Source organism: Haliaeetus leucocephalus, unplaced genomic scaffold, assembly GCF_000737465.1.
Source record: "Haliaeetus leucocephalus isolate CR32 unplaced genomic scaffold, Haliaeetus_leucocephalus-4.0 Scaffold213, whole genome shotgun sequence".
NCBI classification, from domain to species: domain Eukaryota; kingdom Metazoa; phylum Chordata; class Aves; order Accipitriformes; family Accipitridae; genus Haliaeetus; species Haliaeetus leucocephalus.
Window position 1 is genome coordinate 504,327 of NW_010972649.1, and position 20,367 is coordinate 524,693.

At 40.2% G+C, this 20,367-nt stretch overlaps 1 protein-coding gene across 5 annotated transcripts in view; it reads right to left on the reverse strand.

Moving 5' to 3' along the window:
* Positions 1 to 20,367, reverse strand: part of DPF3 (D4, zinc and double PHD fingers, family 3) — a 113,215-nt gene that overhangs the window by 14,289 nt on the left and 78,559 nt on the right. For 3 of the 5 annotated variants that reach the window (XM_010566479.1, XM_010566482.1, XM_010566484.1), the window contains one exon: positions 16,606 to 16,734. In XM_010566479.1, the coding sequence (XP_010564781.1) occupies positions 16,606 to 16,734 (129 nt within the window). Of the gene's footprint in view, positions 1 to 13,314; positions 13,741 to 16,605; positions 16,735 to 20,367 lie in introns of those variants that run through there. The other 2 variants (XM_010566481.1, XM_010566480.1) reach the window with 1 other exon arrangement.

Consider the following 20,367-nt stretch of genomic DNA (forward strand, 5'->3'; position numbering starts at 1 on the left):
CTAAGTACTTGTAAAATCTCACCCTTAATGGAAGTGAGGAAGGAGTCTTGGAGAGCTAATTAATGAAGAGGCTGACCTGGCCTTGCAAGCGAAATGAAGCTCCCTAACCCAGGGAAGGTCGTCTTCTCCAGGTGAAGGTATACATGGCTCTGGACCATCTGGATGTCCGAAGAGTACAACAGCAATCAGAATTCAACCTAGAGAGAGTTTGTGGATAGTTAAAAACTCTCCTAAGCCTCCAGGCTGATGGACACATTCAGAGATACAGTCAGTGTAGAAAGACCTGAGAAGAGCTGGGACCTGTTCTTTAAGAAGCCCAAGCCCAGATATCCCATAAATGGATGAGACTTCTTAGCCAAGATCCAGCTGCAGAATCCACTGCACCATAAAACAAGTTGTTGAGCCTGAGGAAAGGGCTGGAAAGACTTTAGCGTTAACACATTTAAGCCAATCCCAGCAGAGCACTGATGTGAAGCAACTATGATTTGCACCAACAGGGAAAAATTAATTTCTCAAACATAGGCTTAAAACCACCCCATGTAAACTCCACCGTACAAAGTGCTACATGAACTTGAAAGCTATGTCTCACTGGCTATCCGACACTAAAATAAAAATCCCCCTTAAGTGACAGCACAGCTTTCATCTATTTCCCATCCAATGACTTCCTCTCACCTTGGAGAGCTGGCCTCAATACTGACTCCTGAAATCATCATATGAAGAAGTTAATGGCTGTTGGCTAATGAAAGAAATCCAAATTAGTAAGCTAAATCTTCAGCAATGCTTGACAAAACTCTCTCCAACATCTTTTAAAATCTCCAATCTCTTTCAAAAAAGAAGGCTGTATCTGAAAGATTTGGTCACATGCATTCTCTTCCTGCAGTCCACAAGGAAGCCACCGACACCAGGACACTAACAGCGAAGACTGAAGAAACATAATGAGAAGGGGCTTCAGTCTAAGCAAAAAATTACTCTTAACACCTGTGCAAACCTAGAGACAAACTAGAAGGTCTTACTGAGAATTGGTTATGGAAGATGAACAGCACTGAGAAATGAAACTCCACTCTGAAAAAAAAGCACTCAGCATGAGACATTGAAAGGAGGCTACATCTGGTCCTTTTCAAGAGGTACCATGCATCAGCTGGGATCCCAGAGAAGGAATACCCCTCTGCAAGCTCCCCAGAGTAGGCAGGCAGCAGTAGTTCCAAGAGCTTTAGCCCACCACCCAGCTTCAACGTCCAAAGTGTATTGGCTTTTCCATACCAGTGCCATAGTTGATTTGTAGGCCATTCAGAGCTACCACAGCTATCTTAGACAACATTAAAACAAAACTGTTGCTAAGTATATCCTGGATGGCAATATTAGCCACAACACTGTGCTCCAGAAATCTGTGCTTTTTTAAAGGTAAATGCCATCCTTGTCCCATCATGGTGCACACACCATGGAATCATGAAGAATTACAGGCTGCAAGGACAAAATGTCATCAAATAACAGATGACATGATATAAGTTTCTAACGCACACAGCAAGAGCATTTGTTGACACAGCAAAAAATGCAGTCAGGTCTTAAAAAATATACTGGTGAAATTAAGATGGCACAGATGGATGGCTCTTATCTTAAGTCACTAAAATCAAAGATAGGACTAAACTGTGGCAAATGTCCAGCTTTGGTGCAGCAAAGGAAATAAAATTTTACAATAATTTCCAAGGGACAATGGAAATCTTAAACACATCAAGCCACAATTTGGACAAGCCCAGCCAAAGCTAAGGGGAATAGTCACTGCTTATGTGCTCCGCTACGTATGCTTTATGTAGTTGAGGTCCTGCTCAGCCATCTTCAACACTAGGGATGGGGTGGGGTACAGAGAACTTTATGTCATTGCTAATGAGCATTAAAAGCTTGGGTTTAGAGAGAAAGGGTTATGGGTTTTTTTATCATCTGTAGGCTGATGGATCTGATTACAAGTAGAGCTCACAGCTCCAGGATGCGAATTTAACCAGATTTTTTTTCCTGATTCCAGGCAAAAGTTTTGAATAAATCTTAAACCCGTGCAACATTCGAATTCAGGTCAAAGTAAAGAAGCCGATGCCATTTTCAGCCCACCCAGAGAACTCAGGATTCCAGCCCCCAGCTTTGCCAGCCTTCAGCTCAGTCTCAGTCCAGGGAAACCTGGCTTTGGGGGCACCCGTTAGCTGCTGCAATGCTGGCAGACATTTTTACTCACTCCTCCTGCCATGTCTGACTCTCACCAGTGAGAACCCTTCTCCAGACAGGTACATAAGATACCTCCCTAGCCAGCATGCCAAGGTAAATCTTCTCTGGGGCTTAGGGAACAGTGGTATTTTTTTCTCTTCAGATAATTTCTGCAAAATTAAAACTTTCCTTTAGAACATTTCTATTTCCAGGCCTGTGGCTTAAAAAAAAAAAGGGACAAAAATGTTCAAAGTAATAAGACTTGTGCAGAGTTGTTCTCTGGAGTCTGACAGCCTGTAACAATAGCTCTGCTGTGGTGGGAAGGATCCCATTCATCTAAACAGGGTGCTGACAGACATCCATAAAGGCCAATGTCAATGTACACTTTCACTCCTGGTTACCTTAGCAGGAATGTCTAGCTCTGCTCTCTGCATCCATCACACTGGGGACAATGAAAATGACAACTGAGTTAGAATGGGAGATGACCTATTGAACAAGAAAAGTGCACTGATGCCACAAGCAGTTTCCTTCCTTCCTTTCTTCAACTTTCCTGTCTTTGATTTGTCAGCATTCAGCTTTGCCCTCAGTCCAACCTCTGTCTGGGTCTCTCTGTCCTATGCACAGCACAGCAGAAAGCTCAAGAGGAGCTAGGAGAACAACAAAAGCAGCAATGGCCAGGGGCTCAGGATCTGTCATCACATACCCTCCCTCCTCTCTGCTTTGGGGCAGGAAAAGATTACTTGCCCCCCGTGAAATCCCTATGGAAAAGTAGTTTTGTAGGCCTGCGACTCAGATTACTGTAAGAATATCTGAGAGCAAATTGCACAAAGGAAATTGGAAGTTGCTAAGAGGGGCTTTAAAACCAGCAACCCTATCACCCAGTATGTGCTCTAAGGAGAGCATCATAGCTGCCTTCTCAGCACGGCTCAGAAATAAGGTTAACACCTTACCCCACCTTTTCAGCTGCCTCTGGTCCCCAGTGCCCAACAGGTGAAAAGGAAGGAAAGACCTTTTTAGCCACAGAACAGCTGAGGACAACCCAGTAAGGAATCCATGAGCTGCTCTATCAGATCCCAAACAGGTTCCCAAGAGCCACAGTGACTGAGGACAGCAAAGGTAGCTGAAACTGCCTGTTGGTTTCCTCCTTCCTCCAATGAGTCGGCCAAAGGCCTTGCACAGTGAAGTTTTCAAGTCATATTCACCTGAAGAAAGAGTGAAGAAACAAAACACTAATGGAAATTAAAATTACACATGTGAAAAATAAAACTTTATAGAGAAAGGCTATAAAAGAAGATCAAGAATAGTTAATTCTCTGCTGCAAAGACACACATTCTGTCACACACAACTGTTAAAAATGAGGCAGGTAGAGGCCCATCTGTACAATTCTGTACAATTCCTATATTGCCTGACTGGACTCATTTCTGACGTGTTCTTTCAGACTTATTTGCTATTTAACTGCTGGGGTGTGGGGGGTGCTGTTCACTACTCTAAAGGATCTGTACCCACGCCAGAAGGTCTTTTAAAAACTACACCTCAGCTGCTATTTTTGCAAGCAGCTGCCAAAGTAAAAAGGGCCATCTATAGCCTCTACTAGTAGCAGAGAAATTGATGGGAAGGCAGAGGAAAGGCAACAGAGCTTCATAAAAATGACAGCAGGCCTATTAGGGAAGAGGACATACAGAGTTTCTTAAAAAGATGGCATCTAATCTGAAACAGTATTTCCTCTTTCTCTTTCCATCCTATACAACCATGCTACTAATCTAATGTGTCTAAAGGGAAAGGGAGGGTTCATGCCTGCACTGTGAAATGCAGCAAAGGGAACCACAGTTTTCAGTTACTCCAGTGACTGGATTAGAAATGGCATAGGTAGGGTCAGGGCTGCTTAAGGCAATGCCACTAAAATCTATACAAAAAGCTCTCATATAATTTAGACTCCACCTTTGAATCTAAATTAATTTAATGCAACTCTATTAATCTAGTGGAGAAGGTTATTAAAATACAAACACATTTAGGAAGATCCTCTATTATCACCAAATGATAGGAAACACTTAAAATGAGTCCTACACAAAAGCAGTATTTTATTTCCTGCCTACCTTCACTAGAGCAAGCAACAGGACCAGTTTCTGTAGTCCAATGAATGGAGAAGAGAAAGCAAAAGAGAAAAAGGAAGAGAATTCTTGGTTAACGTCATGCTTCATTAAGAAATACAAAACAAAATCCAGGGACAAAAGTCATAATTTACAAAATGGAAAAGGGAAACAAATCAATAGAGGAGGAAGTTTTATTTTAAGCTTCAAAGAGAGTATTATAAACAATGGAGAGCTTAGAAAAGTATATGTACAAGTATGTTATTCAACAATGTCTTTTTAAAAGAAGATTATTTGCACTAAAAAAGACCTTGTGGTATTGGTTTGATAAAGTAATATTTACAGAGGAATATACAGTAGGGACGTTGGAAGCAGAACTTTTATTTGGAAGGAATATTACAGAAACTGAACACAGACCCTACAGTTTGCAAATCTTCATTACAGTTGTGCGTCTTGTTATATTTTGATGAAATAAAATTTGATTTCTTTTTTTCTCTAAAGGCAGTTCGCCACTGCAAGTTTAGAAACTAACAAAATGAACAAAACAAAACCATCCTGCTAAAGAGCCCAATCAGGACATAAATTTTGTCATTTAACTTAGTGGGAGCAGGACTCAGGTCTACCGGACATCTGACACGGTTATTTTTGGCCCTATGTGTTAATCTGGGAAGAAGCAGGAGAAGGGGAAGGGAGAAGAGGACAAAATCTGCTGCTGCTGACACATGGAAACCTCTCAATGAGGTAAGTTTGAGTTTTAGGTGTGCAAGAAACACAATTCAGAATCAGGCTCTCTGGCAGCTTCACCTAGTCAGGATGCATTCTTTGTAGACGTAGCCTTTTTCACTCCAAAAGCAAACATAAGCCATATTAACAAAACCACTTTTTCTATCTATACCCTGGGTCTATACCAATAGGTACATCTGGCACCCCTGCTACAGAGGAAAAGCTAATCTCAGAGCCAAGTCCAATACCCTTCTCCTAGGACACAAGGCTACCCTGCATCCTTACTAGACTGCACCACACATGACAGTGAACAGTCCTCCACTATCCACTGTGAGCAGATTTGGCAGACAACAAAATCCTCCAGTGCTTGTATGAAGCAGAACACCTTATTTCACTGAGAAGATGGCTAACAACTTAGAATTCAGGATGTGAATGTCCCTCACCGCTGCCTCACAGGACAATTTAGGATTGCAGCTGCAGGAACTCACATTCTTCTCCTGCTGAGTAACCCCCATTGCTTACTGCTGACATGCGGGTGCACCTGTACACTTTTCAAAGTCCACTACCACTTAAGAAAGGGCTGAAGTACACAAGGTTTCTACACATGGCATCATCCTTGACTCCAACAGGAAGCTCCATGCCACGAGCACTTGAACATTTAGATACTTCCCTTACAACCAACTCACAATCAGCTGTGGAATTACCGAAGCAAAAAATAATACTAAAATTAACAGAGTTGTTTTCCTTTTTTAAACCCCTCTTTCAGAGAAGTACTTCACAGAGTTGCTCAAGAGCAAACCTCTTTTACTGTGCAGAAGAGACACATCAATCCTACTGGGAGAAGACAGTCCTTTGACTTGGACACAAAATCTGGTAACAAAAAAGTCCAGCCACTGAGCCTGGTCTTTGCTATTTCAACAGGTTTTGTTCAGATTTGTGCCTAACACAGTAGAGCAAAGTAAGTTTTAAGCATCTAACAGGATAATATTATTAAGGAGAAAGTAAACCAGAACAATCTTCACTTACCACATCCAATTTGCAAAAAACAAAGATACCCAGCACATGTATGAATGGCTTCTTTAAAGTAAGAGAGAGAGCAGAGTTGATCTTTATTTTCATTATTTAAAAAAAGTTTTTTCCTTAAAGTAAATATTCAGTCTTTATTTTACATTAAGTGCTTTTTAAAATTTCATGTCTTCACAAAATTGCATTTAAAATTTGAAGTAAAATGTATTTCAAACAAAAATACTGTGCAACTTCAGCACTTCTTTTCTCTCTTAAATATCGAAATAAATAAAATAGTTAAGTCTTTTTTCAGTTTGTTTGTTTTTCAGTCAGTTCTACTGTAGATCAATTCCAGTTTGACCTGGCTTTATACATAAGCTTAAAAGAAAGTGAAATCAAGACTTTAAAAAACTTCTTTGTATTGCACCAGCTTAGGGCATCCCCAGAACTTCTCTCAACAGTTGGCAGCCAACTTCCCACAGTCCAGGCTCCTGTGCCAGATGAAACTCGGGTACGGAAGGGTCAGGGCAAGGAGAGGAGAAGTATCAAAGCATCCTGGCTTCTCTCGGCCTTTTTCTCAAATGTCTTGCTTGAAGGATGCTGGAGTCCATGAGGGCAGGGCTGACTGCAGAGGGAAAGGCAATACAAAGTAAAACTAAACAAACTCAAACAGACAACAAAAGCAAGTGTTCAGAAAAAAAAACCAGAAGCAACACAACCCAACCTTCCAACACTGCTTGCATTCTAGTGCTTTGGAAATATAGCTTGAGAGACTCAGTTTCAACTGACCGTGGGAGCCATAAGTGAATACAAAGCAAACAAATAGGATATGAAGGAACATATCCAAAAGAAAGGCACTAAATGCTGTCAATCTTTCTTCCTGTGAACATCATTAAATAACCTTCATCATTCAGCTTAGAAGCTGTCTCTTCACTAGAGGTTAAGACCTTTGCTTATGAAATTCTGTTCTGATTACCTTGCTATTTTACTAATTATTTGTACAGAGCCACAAGTGTATGCAGCACTGCACAAAAGACATTTTTAGAAGTCTGAACGATACACATTGGGTGACAGCAATGTCATAACTTCTGGAAATAAGTGAAAGACTGCATTTTGCATTGCAGTTAATCCATGAATTGACTCAGTTACATACTGCTAAGCTCCTGAGCGGTGTTGGATAGCCAATAAAATAATCTCTTTATTTCCACAAAATACAAGTGCCTTCCTCCCTGTCTTCCATATACCTCTCATAGCAGTTCTGGATGACACAAAGGTCCCAAATCTTAGGAGCTGCCAGCGACCAAAAGCATAACTCAAAGATATGAACTGGCGGCATCCCCTTAAGAGGGCTATCAGAACTTGAAATCACAAGAACTGGCTTTTTATTCTAAATGTTATTACAACTTGTCTTCTCTGAAATTGGCAACTTAGCACTCATGGAAATACAGACAGGGACATGAAAATAGTTCCGACCCAATTTCAGTATTCTATGGTATTTATACAGGTTGGGTTTTTTCCAACCCTGGTAGATATCTGGCAAAGAGAACAAAGGTTGGTAGGGTTTATTGTAATGGCTCAGTCAGCAAAAAATTCAGCCTGGCTACATTCCTGCACTGTGAGGGTTTGTCAAAACAACCCCATGCCAGCATGAGCACATGCATGTGCCTCATTCTTTACATATACTCATAGCTACAAATTTTATATAAATACAAAAAAATCACGGAGAATAAAAAATGGGTGTTTATTAGAAACATCTACATATGTTGCAGCACAAAACACACTGGGCAGATTTTGCAGTTTTTATAATAAGACGACTCCCAGTGGGGTCAATACAATGTTTGCTTGAGGAACTGATTCAGTAAAACCGCTTGCCATGGGGAAGAGTCAGATTGCATGAAGAGCCAGGCTTTGAAAGCTCCATAGTTTGATGGTATTTGAATTATAATTTTAGGGCCCATCTCAAAATATCATTGCAAGAATTAACCAAAGAAAGGCAAAGCAGGCAGGAGAGAACGCAGTGGTGCCCCGGCACAGTCCAGACTCAGTGACTCTCTGGGTGCAGTTCTCATTTGCTCCATGCATCAGCAGGCAGCAAACTGAGTCTCTGTCTTCAATCAAGAGCCTAAGCTGAGGTCTGTAAAATGGCAAACTGGAACTCAAAATGAATAACTAATGTAAAAGCTCAAAGGCAAAACAATGCGGGGAGGGGATTCTAATAACACATTCTGCTGAAACAAATGGCCATCTCGGAGCTTGTCTACACCATACTAGCAAGCGTATTAACAGTGAGGTTTCATTCAATAAAAGCAATAGCTAAGGAAGCCCAGTGCTAATCCTTCTGAAGCCAGTGGCAAAGTCCTCTCTAGACCTTGTTTCAGCGGCCTAGGCTTATCATTTATGACGTTACCACATATGTACAATGTTATTCCATGCACTATTACATATACAATAAATAAATATCCAACCCACAAAGCAGGGGGGGCACCTGGGTGGAGGGAAGAGATGCAAAGTGAAGCAAACCAGATTTCAGTTCCATCCCTGTTCTGCCATATGCCTCACGATCTCCTTTTACTTTTTAACTGTTATGCCAGTATCCTGTATTCTCTTAAAATTTTCTCAATATTTATTATCACGCTTAAAATTTTATATTGTTTTCATGCAAGAGCAGACGTCTGCCCCTACTAAAATGTCAGCTAATGAAGTGCCACAAAAGGGGATATGCTAAGGATCAGTGCACACTCTACATAGCCTTTCTTCCCCCTAATCAGCTGCTCAAGCAGCACGTCACTTCCTTATTTCTCCTGCTCCCATTCGTGAATCAAAGTTTGCAGATGATGGCTCAGGAAATTATATGCCTTTTCTAAGATCCTTTAGTATGGAGAAGTAGAAAGGTGCCTGAGGAGACCGCTCCCATGATTAAACATGTCTGAATTTAGGGCCTGAAATGAAACATCCCTTTATTCACATTTCACATTGGAGCTGTCTTATTTCAGTACATGGTTTGTGTGGGAGCATATGGTTCAGGAGAATCTTTGGACAGCCTTGAGCTAACCTTCCTCTAATAAGAAGGATGTCTTTGGAAGAGGACTGGAAGAGCCAGGCTTGTGATTAGTTGAAGGACTGTGCCTTCAAAGATCTCATGAAGCTCAGAACAGGAGGTCTCGTTGAACTGCTGAAATCACTGGGGAATACAGAGCATCACATTACTTTCTGATTTTGAAGAGGACTGTATTTTTTAGGTACAATCCGGAATCCACATTGAAAACTCTCTTTATGCCTTCCTAGTTTGGTTTGGGACTTATGGACTCTTTGAAGATACAACTGACACTGTGCAGTTCCCTCATTTCTGACCTGGCTATGCCAGTATCAGGGTCCTCTTTTTTTATTATTGCACTTATGAAATCTCCTCCTATATATTTTCTGCCTCATTAGCATTGTCACCTTCCCGTCGTCCATCTGAGAGGGTCTCATGTAGCAGTCCTTTTGCTTTGCTTTCATCTTTAACTTATGAGCTACCAAACTTCTTTCCCTGTTCCCAGCCTTCACTCCAGAAGTACTTGCCCTGAGAATATTTCATTTCCATACCAACACTCCATTCAATATTCACTGTTAACACTACTTCACAACCTAGCTTAAACGAGTATTCTTTTGGCTTCCATCTCTACATCTTAACTTCCTCCCTATGATCGATGCCTTCCTACCGTCAGTTACCACACTGCTCAGCCTGCTGGACTAAACTCATGTTGGCTATCTCAGTCTAATAAGACATCTTGAGGAACCCAAGGACTACTCTGCTCTCCATAACAATGAATTTATTTTACCTTCCTTCCTCTCTCAGGACTAGATTGAACCAGTGACTGTCCATGTACACTTAAATGGTATAAATAACAGTGATGGATATTTTTCTATGCTATCTGTAATAAATGTCAGCTGGCAATTTTTATGCACTCTGTGAGCTGTTGTGGCTTCTTTCTGAGGGTGCTGCGCTACCCAGTTGTCACAAAGATGGGTGGTTAGGTTGCGAAAGGATTAAGACTGTATGCATTGTTATAGAAACTGCATTTGTGAAACTAAATCAAGACTTAATGAATTATGGGCATCTGATTATTGTTTGTATTCCAAAAGAGCACAGAATGTGTTAGGCATGGTTCACAAAAGACAATGGTAAGGACTCCACTTGGAAAAAATTATATTTAGAGTATTCCTATTCTGCAGTTGATGCAGCGAGTGGAGTTCTTCAGAAAGATGTACCTGGGTAGGTTTCAGCTAGCTAGCTCAGGTGCTGCGAGGGCTATAGTCAGCACAGCAGCATGGAGCTCAGGATGGGCTGCAACAGCATGCAAGATGCTGGGTAAATACAGTGCTTAGTAAATGCTGAGCTCTGTGCTGCCATCCCTGCACCAGTGTCCAAGTGTGTCAAGCCTACACCTCTCAGGCAGTAAAAGCTAGTCAAATGAAAACTGAGCTCTCTTCAAGTCCTGGATAATTCAAGTCTTCATTACTCCTGTGAGCCTTTCCCTGTCAAAGCATACTCTGACTGTATTTTGAGGAACACTGGGCAAAATTTAAACTCTTTTCTTACCCTTCTAATCAGTGTGACATGGCTGCTACATGGGTAGAAGAAGTAGATGAAAGACGGGTACAAGAAATCATGTTGTTTGTTTAATGTGGATTTGGCATATTTCTAGATACTTGCTCCCTTTCTATTTTCCCTGTTGTTCACACAGGCATGTCACAGAGTAGCAAAAGAAAGAAAAAAAAATTTTTTTTAAAGGGAGACAATACAGTAATACTGCCACAAATGTAAGTGCAGGGATTGAAGGGCAGGAGTAGCAGAAGAAATGAATTTGAACTTCATTTTTTTAAATCTACAACATTTCAGGTTTGTGGTATTTCTTCAGAACTGGGAACAACTCTACTTCTGGAACCAGATTCTGCTCTCAGTTAGATTAGCATAAATTTAGACAAAATCCACTGGACTTTACTGATATTACTCTTTGCTTACAGTAAGGTCACTATGGAACATGTGAGCCCACAGTGCCTCACACAAGGGCTGCTTCCACCCATGCTTGGTTGGGAAGTGTCTTCCATCTTGACTTCTGTTGCTCTTTATTTTAATGTCTGCATTACCTATATGTGTGCATGTGTCTGTGTACATACATTTCTGATATGTATTTATCTCCACACACACACACATATATATAAAATGATACAGATATGCAAACTAAGTCCTAACTCTTTCAGGGATTTTGGAAAAGCAGATGCCTGTATGCCTATGCCTCACCCCTAGAAACCATCTGAACTTAGAGCTTTTAGCAAATACAGAAGAGTGGCAAAATACTATAAATTTATCTTGCATTACTTCAGAGAAAAAAGGACTGGTTGTGGAAGGAATTAATGTACCAGTTAAAGTATATTTCTCATTGACAGCATTAGGTCAAAATATTGATTTGACACTTGATCGATTATAATACACCATCAGGAGCAGAATAGTAACAGAAAAGGATTATCAATACGGGGAAAGCTTAAGGCTTTCTCCTGGCAGGTGTGCATGGCTCTGGCATGCACCATCCTACAGGATAAACAGAGAGAGGTATTTTGTAACATTTTTTGACACCATTCTGAAGGCATATTATTAATGTAATGTAGACATCAGTTAGCATGTATTCTGGATTTACACCCATGTACCTAAAAGCAGAATCTAGCCACTGCTTATTCCATGTCTAAAGTGAACAATAAAAAAATTAGAGACTGCATCCTTTGTCTTTTTTTTTTAAGCCTTATAGGGAGGGAAAAAACATTGAAAGAGTTCTCACAGACAGTATTGTGCTACCCCAGCACAAGAAACAGGAGAAACCGAATCCACTTGGATAGGCTTCATTCATGCATTAGAACAATATATATCTGAAGTCTTCATTGCGAGGCTGAGATTTTTATTCTGGTATCAAAAACACACACTGCCAGTTTAAGGATTAGACACTGTCCAGATAAATGTCTATTTTGCCTCTGATTTAAATGAGGTCATCATTTCACCCTGTTTGGCATTATACACATCAGTAAAAATATATCCTTAGAACCTAATCTTGCCCCCACTCCAGGGAGATTTTTGCCTGCATTAAGATAGCAAAATGTAACCTACACACTGACTCCTTCTGAACCACTTCTGACTGCACACAAGGCTGGATCCTGCTCCCACAGGATTTCCATTAGCTTCACCAAGGGTATGAATGTGGTGCATACCCATAATACAATTTAATCCACAGGATTTACTCCTACAACAAAGCTCAGTCAAGGGTCTGTTGAAAATCCAGGGCACAGAGATTTCACAATTGAGTGAAAGACATTTCAGCTCAGACATACCTTTCAAATCCTGCTGCGTGTTTCCTCCTTTCTGGGAAAGTCGCTGGGAAGGGAGTCACTCTCTTCTCCATTGCCCTTGGAACTTTAATGAGTATTGCTTTGGTTTATTTCAAGAGAAGCTATTGAAAAGCAAACAAAGTGTCTCACAAGACACTACAGAGAGAAAAAACTGGGCGACACAGGAAAAAATGCTGTGAATTAAAAGTTAAAAATGGAAAGAAAAGTATAGGTGAGGTATTTTTCCATATCATTTCTTCCATGATTCTGCTCCTCCATCTGTTTTGTCTTTGACGTCTATGACTTGCCATTCATATTCCACCCCTATGCTTGGAAATTGCTGTCCGTGAAGTGAAAGGTGAAGGAAAAGAAAAAAAAAAAAAGCAGAACGGAGTAAGGAAGACATGAAGGGGTGCAGGGAGGAAGAGATCTATTGAGTGTAAAGGTGTCCAAAGGAGGGATGAAAATGTGTTCCCCAAAGTCATGGTCTTCAATGGTGCTGCTTGTATTTTCAGGCTGTTAAAGACAAGCGTAGCAGGTGTACAAGAAGAGCCAAACTCCACATGCTACAATAAGTGCAAAATCTCAAAATGCAGAAGCCATCACATCAAGAGTTTCCTTGTCCTCCAATAGAGTCCGCCCACAGTGGTTCTCTAGAAACAGTTCTATTATCAAGTAGACATCCATTGCTTTTTTGTTTTCTTTTTTCTATTTTTATTTAAAAAGTAGTTTTTCTAATAATATATAGAATATATAAATAATAATAATTAAAAAAACCTATTTGGGTTTGCTTTCTGCTCTCCAACCCATCTGTATTTTTCGTGGTTTGCCGATATATATATTAAAAGACAAGAAAATCAACTCTGCTCACTATTAAAAAAAATATTAAATCCACCTTTTACGTTTCCAGAGAGAAAGAGAAGGGGGGGAGGTGGGAGAAAAACAAATTAAAATGAAAAAAATAACAGGAAAATCAAAACCTTCTGTCTCTTCCAAGTAGTTGTCAAGAGCTTTAAACGTTTGTGCTTTCAGTGTACACCCCACAGGAAAAACAACAAAAATAACAACAAAAAGCCCCCAAAACCCAAGGACCTAAAATTAAAAAAAGAAAAAGGTAATAATAATCCTAGTAGTAAAAAGGACAGCAAATCGCTCAGAGTTTGTGTGTCTTTTTAGTTATTTTAGCAGCCGCCCTTTTTGTCTGCAGAGGGAGAGCTGCCACCACAGCCACCTCCTCGGCTCGAGAGAGGCTCTTCTGCATCGTCCTCGTCAAAGCCATGAAAGGTCGAGGTGTCGCTTTCTGACGTGGAACCGAACAAGTCCTCCGTAGTGCGTGCTGGCGCTGCTTCGTCCCTCCTGCCTTCTCTTCCCAAATGAGCTGACATGTATGATGAATATATCAGCACATGGGTTAAGCAACAGGCATCATCATCATAATTTTTTTAATCATCATTATTATTAAACAATTCAGACTATCGAGCTCATAGGTGTGTGCTTGTATGTGCCTGCGCACCTCAACAACATAGCTCGGTAGAACTGCAGTAAGAAAAATAAAAAAGGTTCAGTATCTCTTTCAAAGAGAAAAAAACTACAAACAACACAGGTGCCCATACCTATAGCAGCGAAAGGGTTAATCATGTTTTCCTCTCTTCAAAAGACAGTAAAATATTTCCTTGTGATTACTTAGATCAATTTTAGAAGATTTTTAGACCATATAAGTAATTAGACACCGTTAGCTCTAAGCACAATGACTGTCCTTCAGACTGGCATCAACTGTCACAAATTTACTGCTATAGAAATGTAACCCACTAGATAGCTCATCAACCTCAGGACGATTTTTTACCCCTGTCTTTCACCTGATCCTAAAGAGTCCTCTCTGTAGACAAAATGAAATACATTTTGAAGAGTAAGTGAAAGTAACCTAAACAAATGCTTTTATTCCAATTTCATGGCATCTCCTTCAAAAATAGACCCCCTCTCCCCCCCAACAAATATATACAGTTCAACAACTAAACCAACTAAGATGAGAAATGACCTGTCTTTGGGAACACTGAAAAGTTCAAATGTGTGTAAGTCAATCCAACTTTCAATATGGAACAGGAAATTCTCCACACAGGACATCAATAGCGGCAACAACAACAACAAAAAGAAGAAAAGTCAAATACTGAAGTCTGCAAAACTGAGGTTTATTTTCTCCCTCAATCAAACATGTTATGTGATTAATGGTATAGCCTTCAAATTCCCTCTTCAGAAAAGGTAGAGAAAAAGATGTCTCTTGTGCCCCAGCATAATGAAAGTGTGAGATTTTAGGGAACGGCTATTCTATTATTCAGAAACAGTAGCATGGTATTAAGTAACCAACTGTTTGGTTCCCGCTCCAGCTACAGGAATCAGCCATATAACAAGTACACTGCATTGCTTGAGACATGAAGAATTAAATCCTGTTCACAAAAAGGAAATGTATATAATAAAATAATTGGCAGATGAACCACCTTGTAGAGATGTGATTTTACTGACTTTGTGAACGGAAGAAACAAGGTAATTTCCATGACCTCTCTTTCAGTATAATGAAAATGTTCTCCATTATCAAGAAAGAGAAAGATGGCAGCCACCAAAGAGGTTTCATTGTTTTAGCTTAGAAATTTGTGTGTGGTTGTACCTTAATCACTTTCATCACACATCAGTCACAGCATTGTAGAACCCTATGAACGACCCAGGTGGGTCAGAATTTGTACAAGGATAGCATTTAATGGAACTGATTTTGCACAATTTAGGTTACATGCTGATCTACTTGTTCTATCCCACTAAGGAATCAAGGGAATTAACGTATTTGTGTTACATTCTGATATAATCACCATAGCAATGTGTAAATAGCAAAAAAATATTGATCCGTCTCACTGTGCCATATCAGGACAATGCTGAAATGAGTTATATTGAACTATAACAATCAAGGGAAAGGGCAATGATCTTCCAAGATGGCACCACAGACCCCATGAGCTTCCCCCTTCAGTTATTAAGAAGTAAACACGTATACGCTAAAAAGTCCATGCCCCTGACTGCACAGCATTGATAAGGACGCCCCTGGAGAAAACCAAAGGGGTTCCCATCAGTCTTCTGGTGACAGTCAGTATCACTTCAGAATATCTTCAGAGGTCACAACAACTGCAGAAGGCAATTTGTCAGTGAGAGTCTAGTCCTGCTCCCACTGAATGTGGTAAGAGGCTTACTATGAATTTCAGCAGGAGCATAAAAATGCCACTCCCTTGGCACGAGAACACTCCACATCACATTTCAGCCACCATGCAACAGACATCTTTCAGTGACTACAGTACAGAAGGAGCAGCAGCAATACTTAATTTCAAGGTCTCTTTGGTTTTCAGATTTCCATATGATGGTCTTATTACCACTAGTATCACCATTTTCCAGAAATACCACAACTGGAAACTTGGACCAAAGCTGGAATATGCATTTGTTAAAGGTCTCCCATTCCCTCTACCGCTGCCACCACCTTCCACACAAGCTATAAATAACTGCTCAGCTGGGATAAAATTTCCCAAAAAAAAGGAGAAGAAACAAAAAAAGGAGAAGAAACAAAAAAAGAAGAAAGAAAGAAAGGAAGAAAACAACAGTCCAGAAAAAAAGACAACTCAGAATGGGAAAGACACAATTGCCTACATTTAAAAAGAGAGAAGGAAAGAAAACGGAGAAATAAAAAGCTCTTTAAACAAAATTAATGATAGTCATCTTGTAAGAGGATAATTCTTGACAGCTACCCCCATCCCTACCCTGTAATTTCCTCCCTCTTTCTTTTTTGGATGAAGAAATGCATGAAATGTGTAATCAATGGAAATGCTTGTCATGCAACTTTCATAAATCTTGTAAGTAATTTATAGTTGTAATTGCAGCATTTGAAGACAGAGACCATTCTTTAACGTTGTCACAGGATTTTCTCCTTCCATTTGAAGAACAACTAGTACATGTACCAATGTTCACAGAAGCCGCTAAATACATTAAAAGTTTATTATTTCATAAGACCCCATTAGCTTAAAAATGTGAATCCAACAATGGGTTTTATGACAGAAAATGTTCCAGCCATCCTTTCCCACAAACACAGACAAGAGGTAAGACTTCATCTTCTATCCCCTCCCAAATGCACTGCCCTTCTTCAAAATCTTCAGAAGAAGCAAAAACGAAATCACACAAATGCCTTTGTACAAGAAAGATGCAAGAAGGAGTCACCTACCAGAGCGCCCACAGTCTGAGCACGATACAAGTTCCTCAGGTCGGCCACTTTTTTTGTTCATATTGGAGCCTCCGAGGCAGAAGTCACAGTAGTTATTGGGAATGATGACCCCGTCTGGTCCTTTCTGGGCTGCAGTCGGGTTAGAAATCAGATTTACTTAAAGACCATTCAGTCTGGACATTTTCCCCTTCTCCTTGATATGATGTTAGCTCAGTGAGTTTGCAGGCCACAGTCTTCCCAAAATATTGTCAATCGGAACAAAAAATGAATTGCATAAATCACCTCCATTTTAAGTACACCCTGTGTTGTACCTATTTTGCCTGAAATGCACTTCACCATTTCTTTTAGAATGCCAGCTGGGCTCGTCCCTTGCAAGGACCTGCTGCCAGAAATCCCTGTACAGTTCAGGGACTTCATAACATGCACAGGCATAGAAACAATCCCTAATACAGGATCAGAACTATGCTGTCAGTAAGCCAAGCCTGGTTTTTCAAACAGCAGTCATAATCATAAAACCACAAAACAGAAATTCAGAAAGGAAAGACACATTCCCCAAAACCCAAAAACCAACAGCAGGGAGATGGGGCGATAGGTACCCTAACTGGTTTTAGTTCAAGTAGCTTTTGGGGGATTACATCTCAAAGTGGCAGGGTGTCCTTAGTCAAGAAGTTGGTTCAAACATCCATGAATATTCACAGGCAAAGCCATTTGTGGGCGGCTCACCCAAGGGTTAAGCTACCTGCAGCAGGGTGCGTGTCCCCCGGGAGGAGCAGGGAGGGCAGCAGGTCCAGCACTACCCCAGCATCCAGCACAGGTGCAAAGAGTCAGCCCCGGGGCAGATGTCCCAGCCGGCAGAGTTAAAAACTCGTTCAGCCAAGAAAAAAGGAGGGAAATTATGTTCTTATTTTCCAGCTAGGAATAGTTGGAAAGGAGCAAACACACACTGGGTCTTAAGTAGAGAAGAGGCAGTTCCCCTAGAAAGGAGAGAAGGGCAGAGGTCTTCTGCATTCCTCTTAGTTGAGCAGAACAGCAATGTGCTTTTTTTCTCACTCGCAACTGCCATTTTCCTCCTCTGCTCTCCAGAGAGAGAAAAATTCTTGTTCCTGTACACTCTAACTAGGAACTGGGGAAGGGAGAGGGGAGTGCAGGGAATGGTTGGTCTTTGTCTTTGTTTCTCCTTTTTTAACTTAAAAATTCCAGAAGTATACCTGGCCTAAGCCTACCCCATGAAGATTTCTACAAACTAGAAAATGAAGACCTTTAAACTGTACCATCTATATTTAATTATCTTTTTAATGCATATTTTGTAACTTGCAGATTTTTAACAGATGTTTTGACAGCCTTTATTAATGGTCTTTTTGTCCACATCCAAATTTCCCCCAAAGAACAATGACATTCTAAAGGGCTTCTGGTAGCAGTCCAAGACATACACTTAAAATTAAAATTTCCTCTGAGTTCAATCTGCTTTTCTGGCTTGGGTGCATCTAGTTATTCATTTACTTCCAGCTGTTGATTAGCTGAGCTTTGTGGAGAATGGTAACTGAAAGATTGCAGGTAAGGTGAAATTAAGAAAAAAATTAAAACCCGTAAGGCTTTTACGCATATACTGACTTAAATACATCAATATCTTCTTGCATGGTCGCTAAGTCCCTGACAGTATTTACTAAACAATGGACTTTGCTCTGAAATGGTCCTGGTTAGCAGATTCCCTTTTCTCCCAAAACCAGAGAGAAGCTCTCAATGTTAGGTTAGCATTTTGCCTGTTTGCAGAGAGGCATTTAATACATGCATGCAAGATAAGCAAAAAAAGAACAGGAACCAGGTGGAAGCCTAGCACACGGGCTCATTTTAAGAGCTGTAACAAAATGATCATAAAGTTGCTACTTGTACATATTTTGTGTATAAAAAGCAGATCTCCCTAGCATTTATTTTTCCCACTACAGCCCCATTCTGAAAAAGTTACATAATTACCTCTTTATATTGTGCTGCATCTACAGACAGGCCATGGGTAAAGCAAACTCAGCAAGCTCAGCGTTCAGTGATTTTTTGTTGTTGTTCCTTATTATGTTACTTCACCTTTCATCTGAGTTTCTTAAAGTGCCTTACAGATACTAAGATCCTAATATTAACCCTCGTTGAGGTCAAAAGCCTCTTTTGCCATTGACTCTAACCAAAGAGTTTCTGGGCCCTAATAAAATCTTGTGGTGAGGAGGCCGCATTGCATTTACAGCTGAAAGACTTGGAGGTAGAGTGATGAACTGGCTTACTCATGAACACACAACAATTCTGTGGTGAGGCCACAAATGAAAACAAGAATTCAAGGTGCTCGCCAGCGGACTTAGGAAAGAGCTCCACCTTTACCACTACTCAGAATGGTATAATTGATTTAATACCCCGCATATGCTGACTTAAATTTTTCCAATGCAGCTTACGACCCTTAGATCCACTGACTGTCAAACTGGAAATGGGACAGAGGACCCTGTGAAAACACATATACTGATCAATTTGTCTGTGGTCTGTGTGACAGGTGGAGCGTATTTGCTGACTGCAGTGAAGCTGAAGGGATTCTCCTAGACTACCGGCAAGGGAATAAGCATGGGTTTTGATCACCTCCTTTTTCTTTCCTTTTCTTCTTTTTTTCTTCCAATTTAATTTAATTTTTAATGTGAGTGCCTATGTGCTCATTTATTGCTCGTCACTTATAAATATGGACCTGGCTCAGTTAAGCATGATAGAGATATCAGGCCTGAAAAGTCACACACAGATGAGAAGTTCCTTAAGTTACATCAATAATGTCTTAAATTAAGTACCTCTAGAGCCAAATAAGCCAGGGAATGTTATTCTCTTCAATATTCTTTTGTTCTAACAGGTGCAAAACCTAGAATCAAACCTGACTCAGGCTTCTTTTCTTCATCAGTACTGTACAGTGAATTAAGCCCCAGGCTAAATCACAGAAGGTTTGAGAATAAAGAGATTTCCAGTTGATAGTAAGCAGCATTCTTACTTTCAAATGATTTTTTTTTGTGTACGTCCTTGGAGTTTTTAGTTCTACTTTACTGTGGGTCACAAATGATGAGGGAATTAAGAAACAAAGCAAAAATAGCAAGACATAACGTGCAATATTCATGAGAGGGGTATCATGCACCAAAACCCCAATCCTAATCCCACCCCTTAATCAATAAAATTACTTATAAAAGTAAGTATGTGAATGGATTCACAAGTAAAAGCAATTAAATTACTAGGGACTAATGTGTTGCTGCTTTTCAGCTGAGACATAGTAATTAACTAGGTATCCACTTTTTGCACATGTTAATCACAAAGTAGAAGGTGCTAGCTTAAGCCAGATGATAGCTCTGCTAATGAGAAGTAACCCACTAGCAGTGAGCTCAGTCATTTGGATCGGGTGACTGCAACCAAGGATTTTGTCTAAAAAATGTTTACCCAGAATCAGAAACTGCTTTAAAGCAAAGCCTTTAAAACCAACCATGGTCTTGTCCCAACTTACTCAAAACTCCTCTGATTTTCTTTTACATTACAAACTGCAACAACAGATCAAAAGCTCTGAGGAGCTTTGAAGAGCACTGCCTGAGCTAAGGTGTGCTCATAGGGGGTGTATTTAAATCAGCGTCTCTTGCCATTTCAACTCAGTGTTGCCTTCTAGTTTAATCAAAGGCCCTGTCTTCATCTGCATCTGCCCCAAAATAAATGGAGTATACAATTTTTTAAAATACTTTATAAAATGGATTAAGGAGAATCATAGAA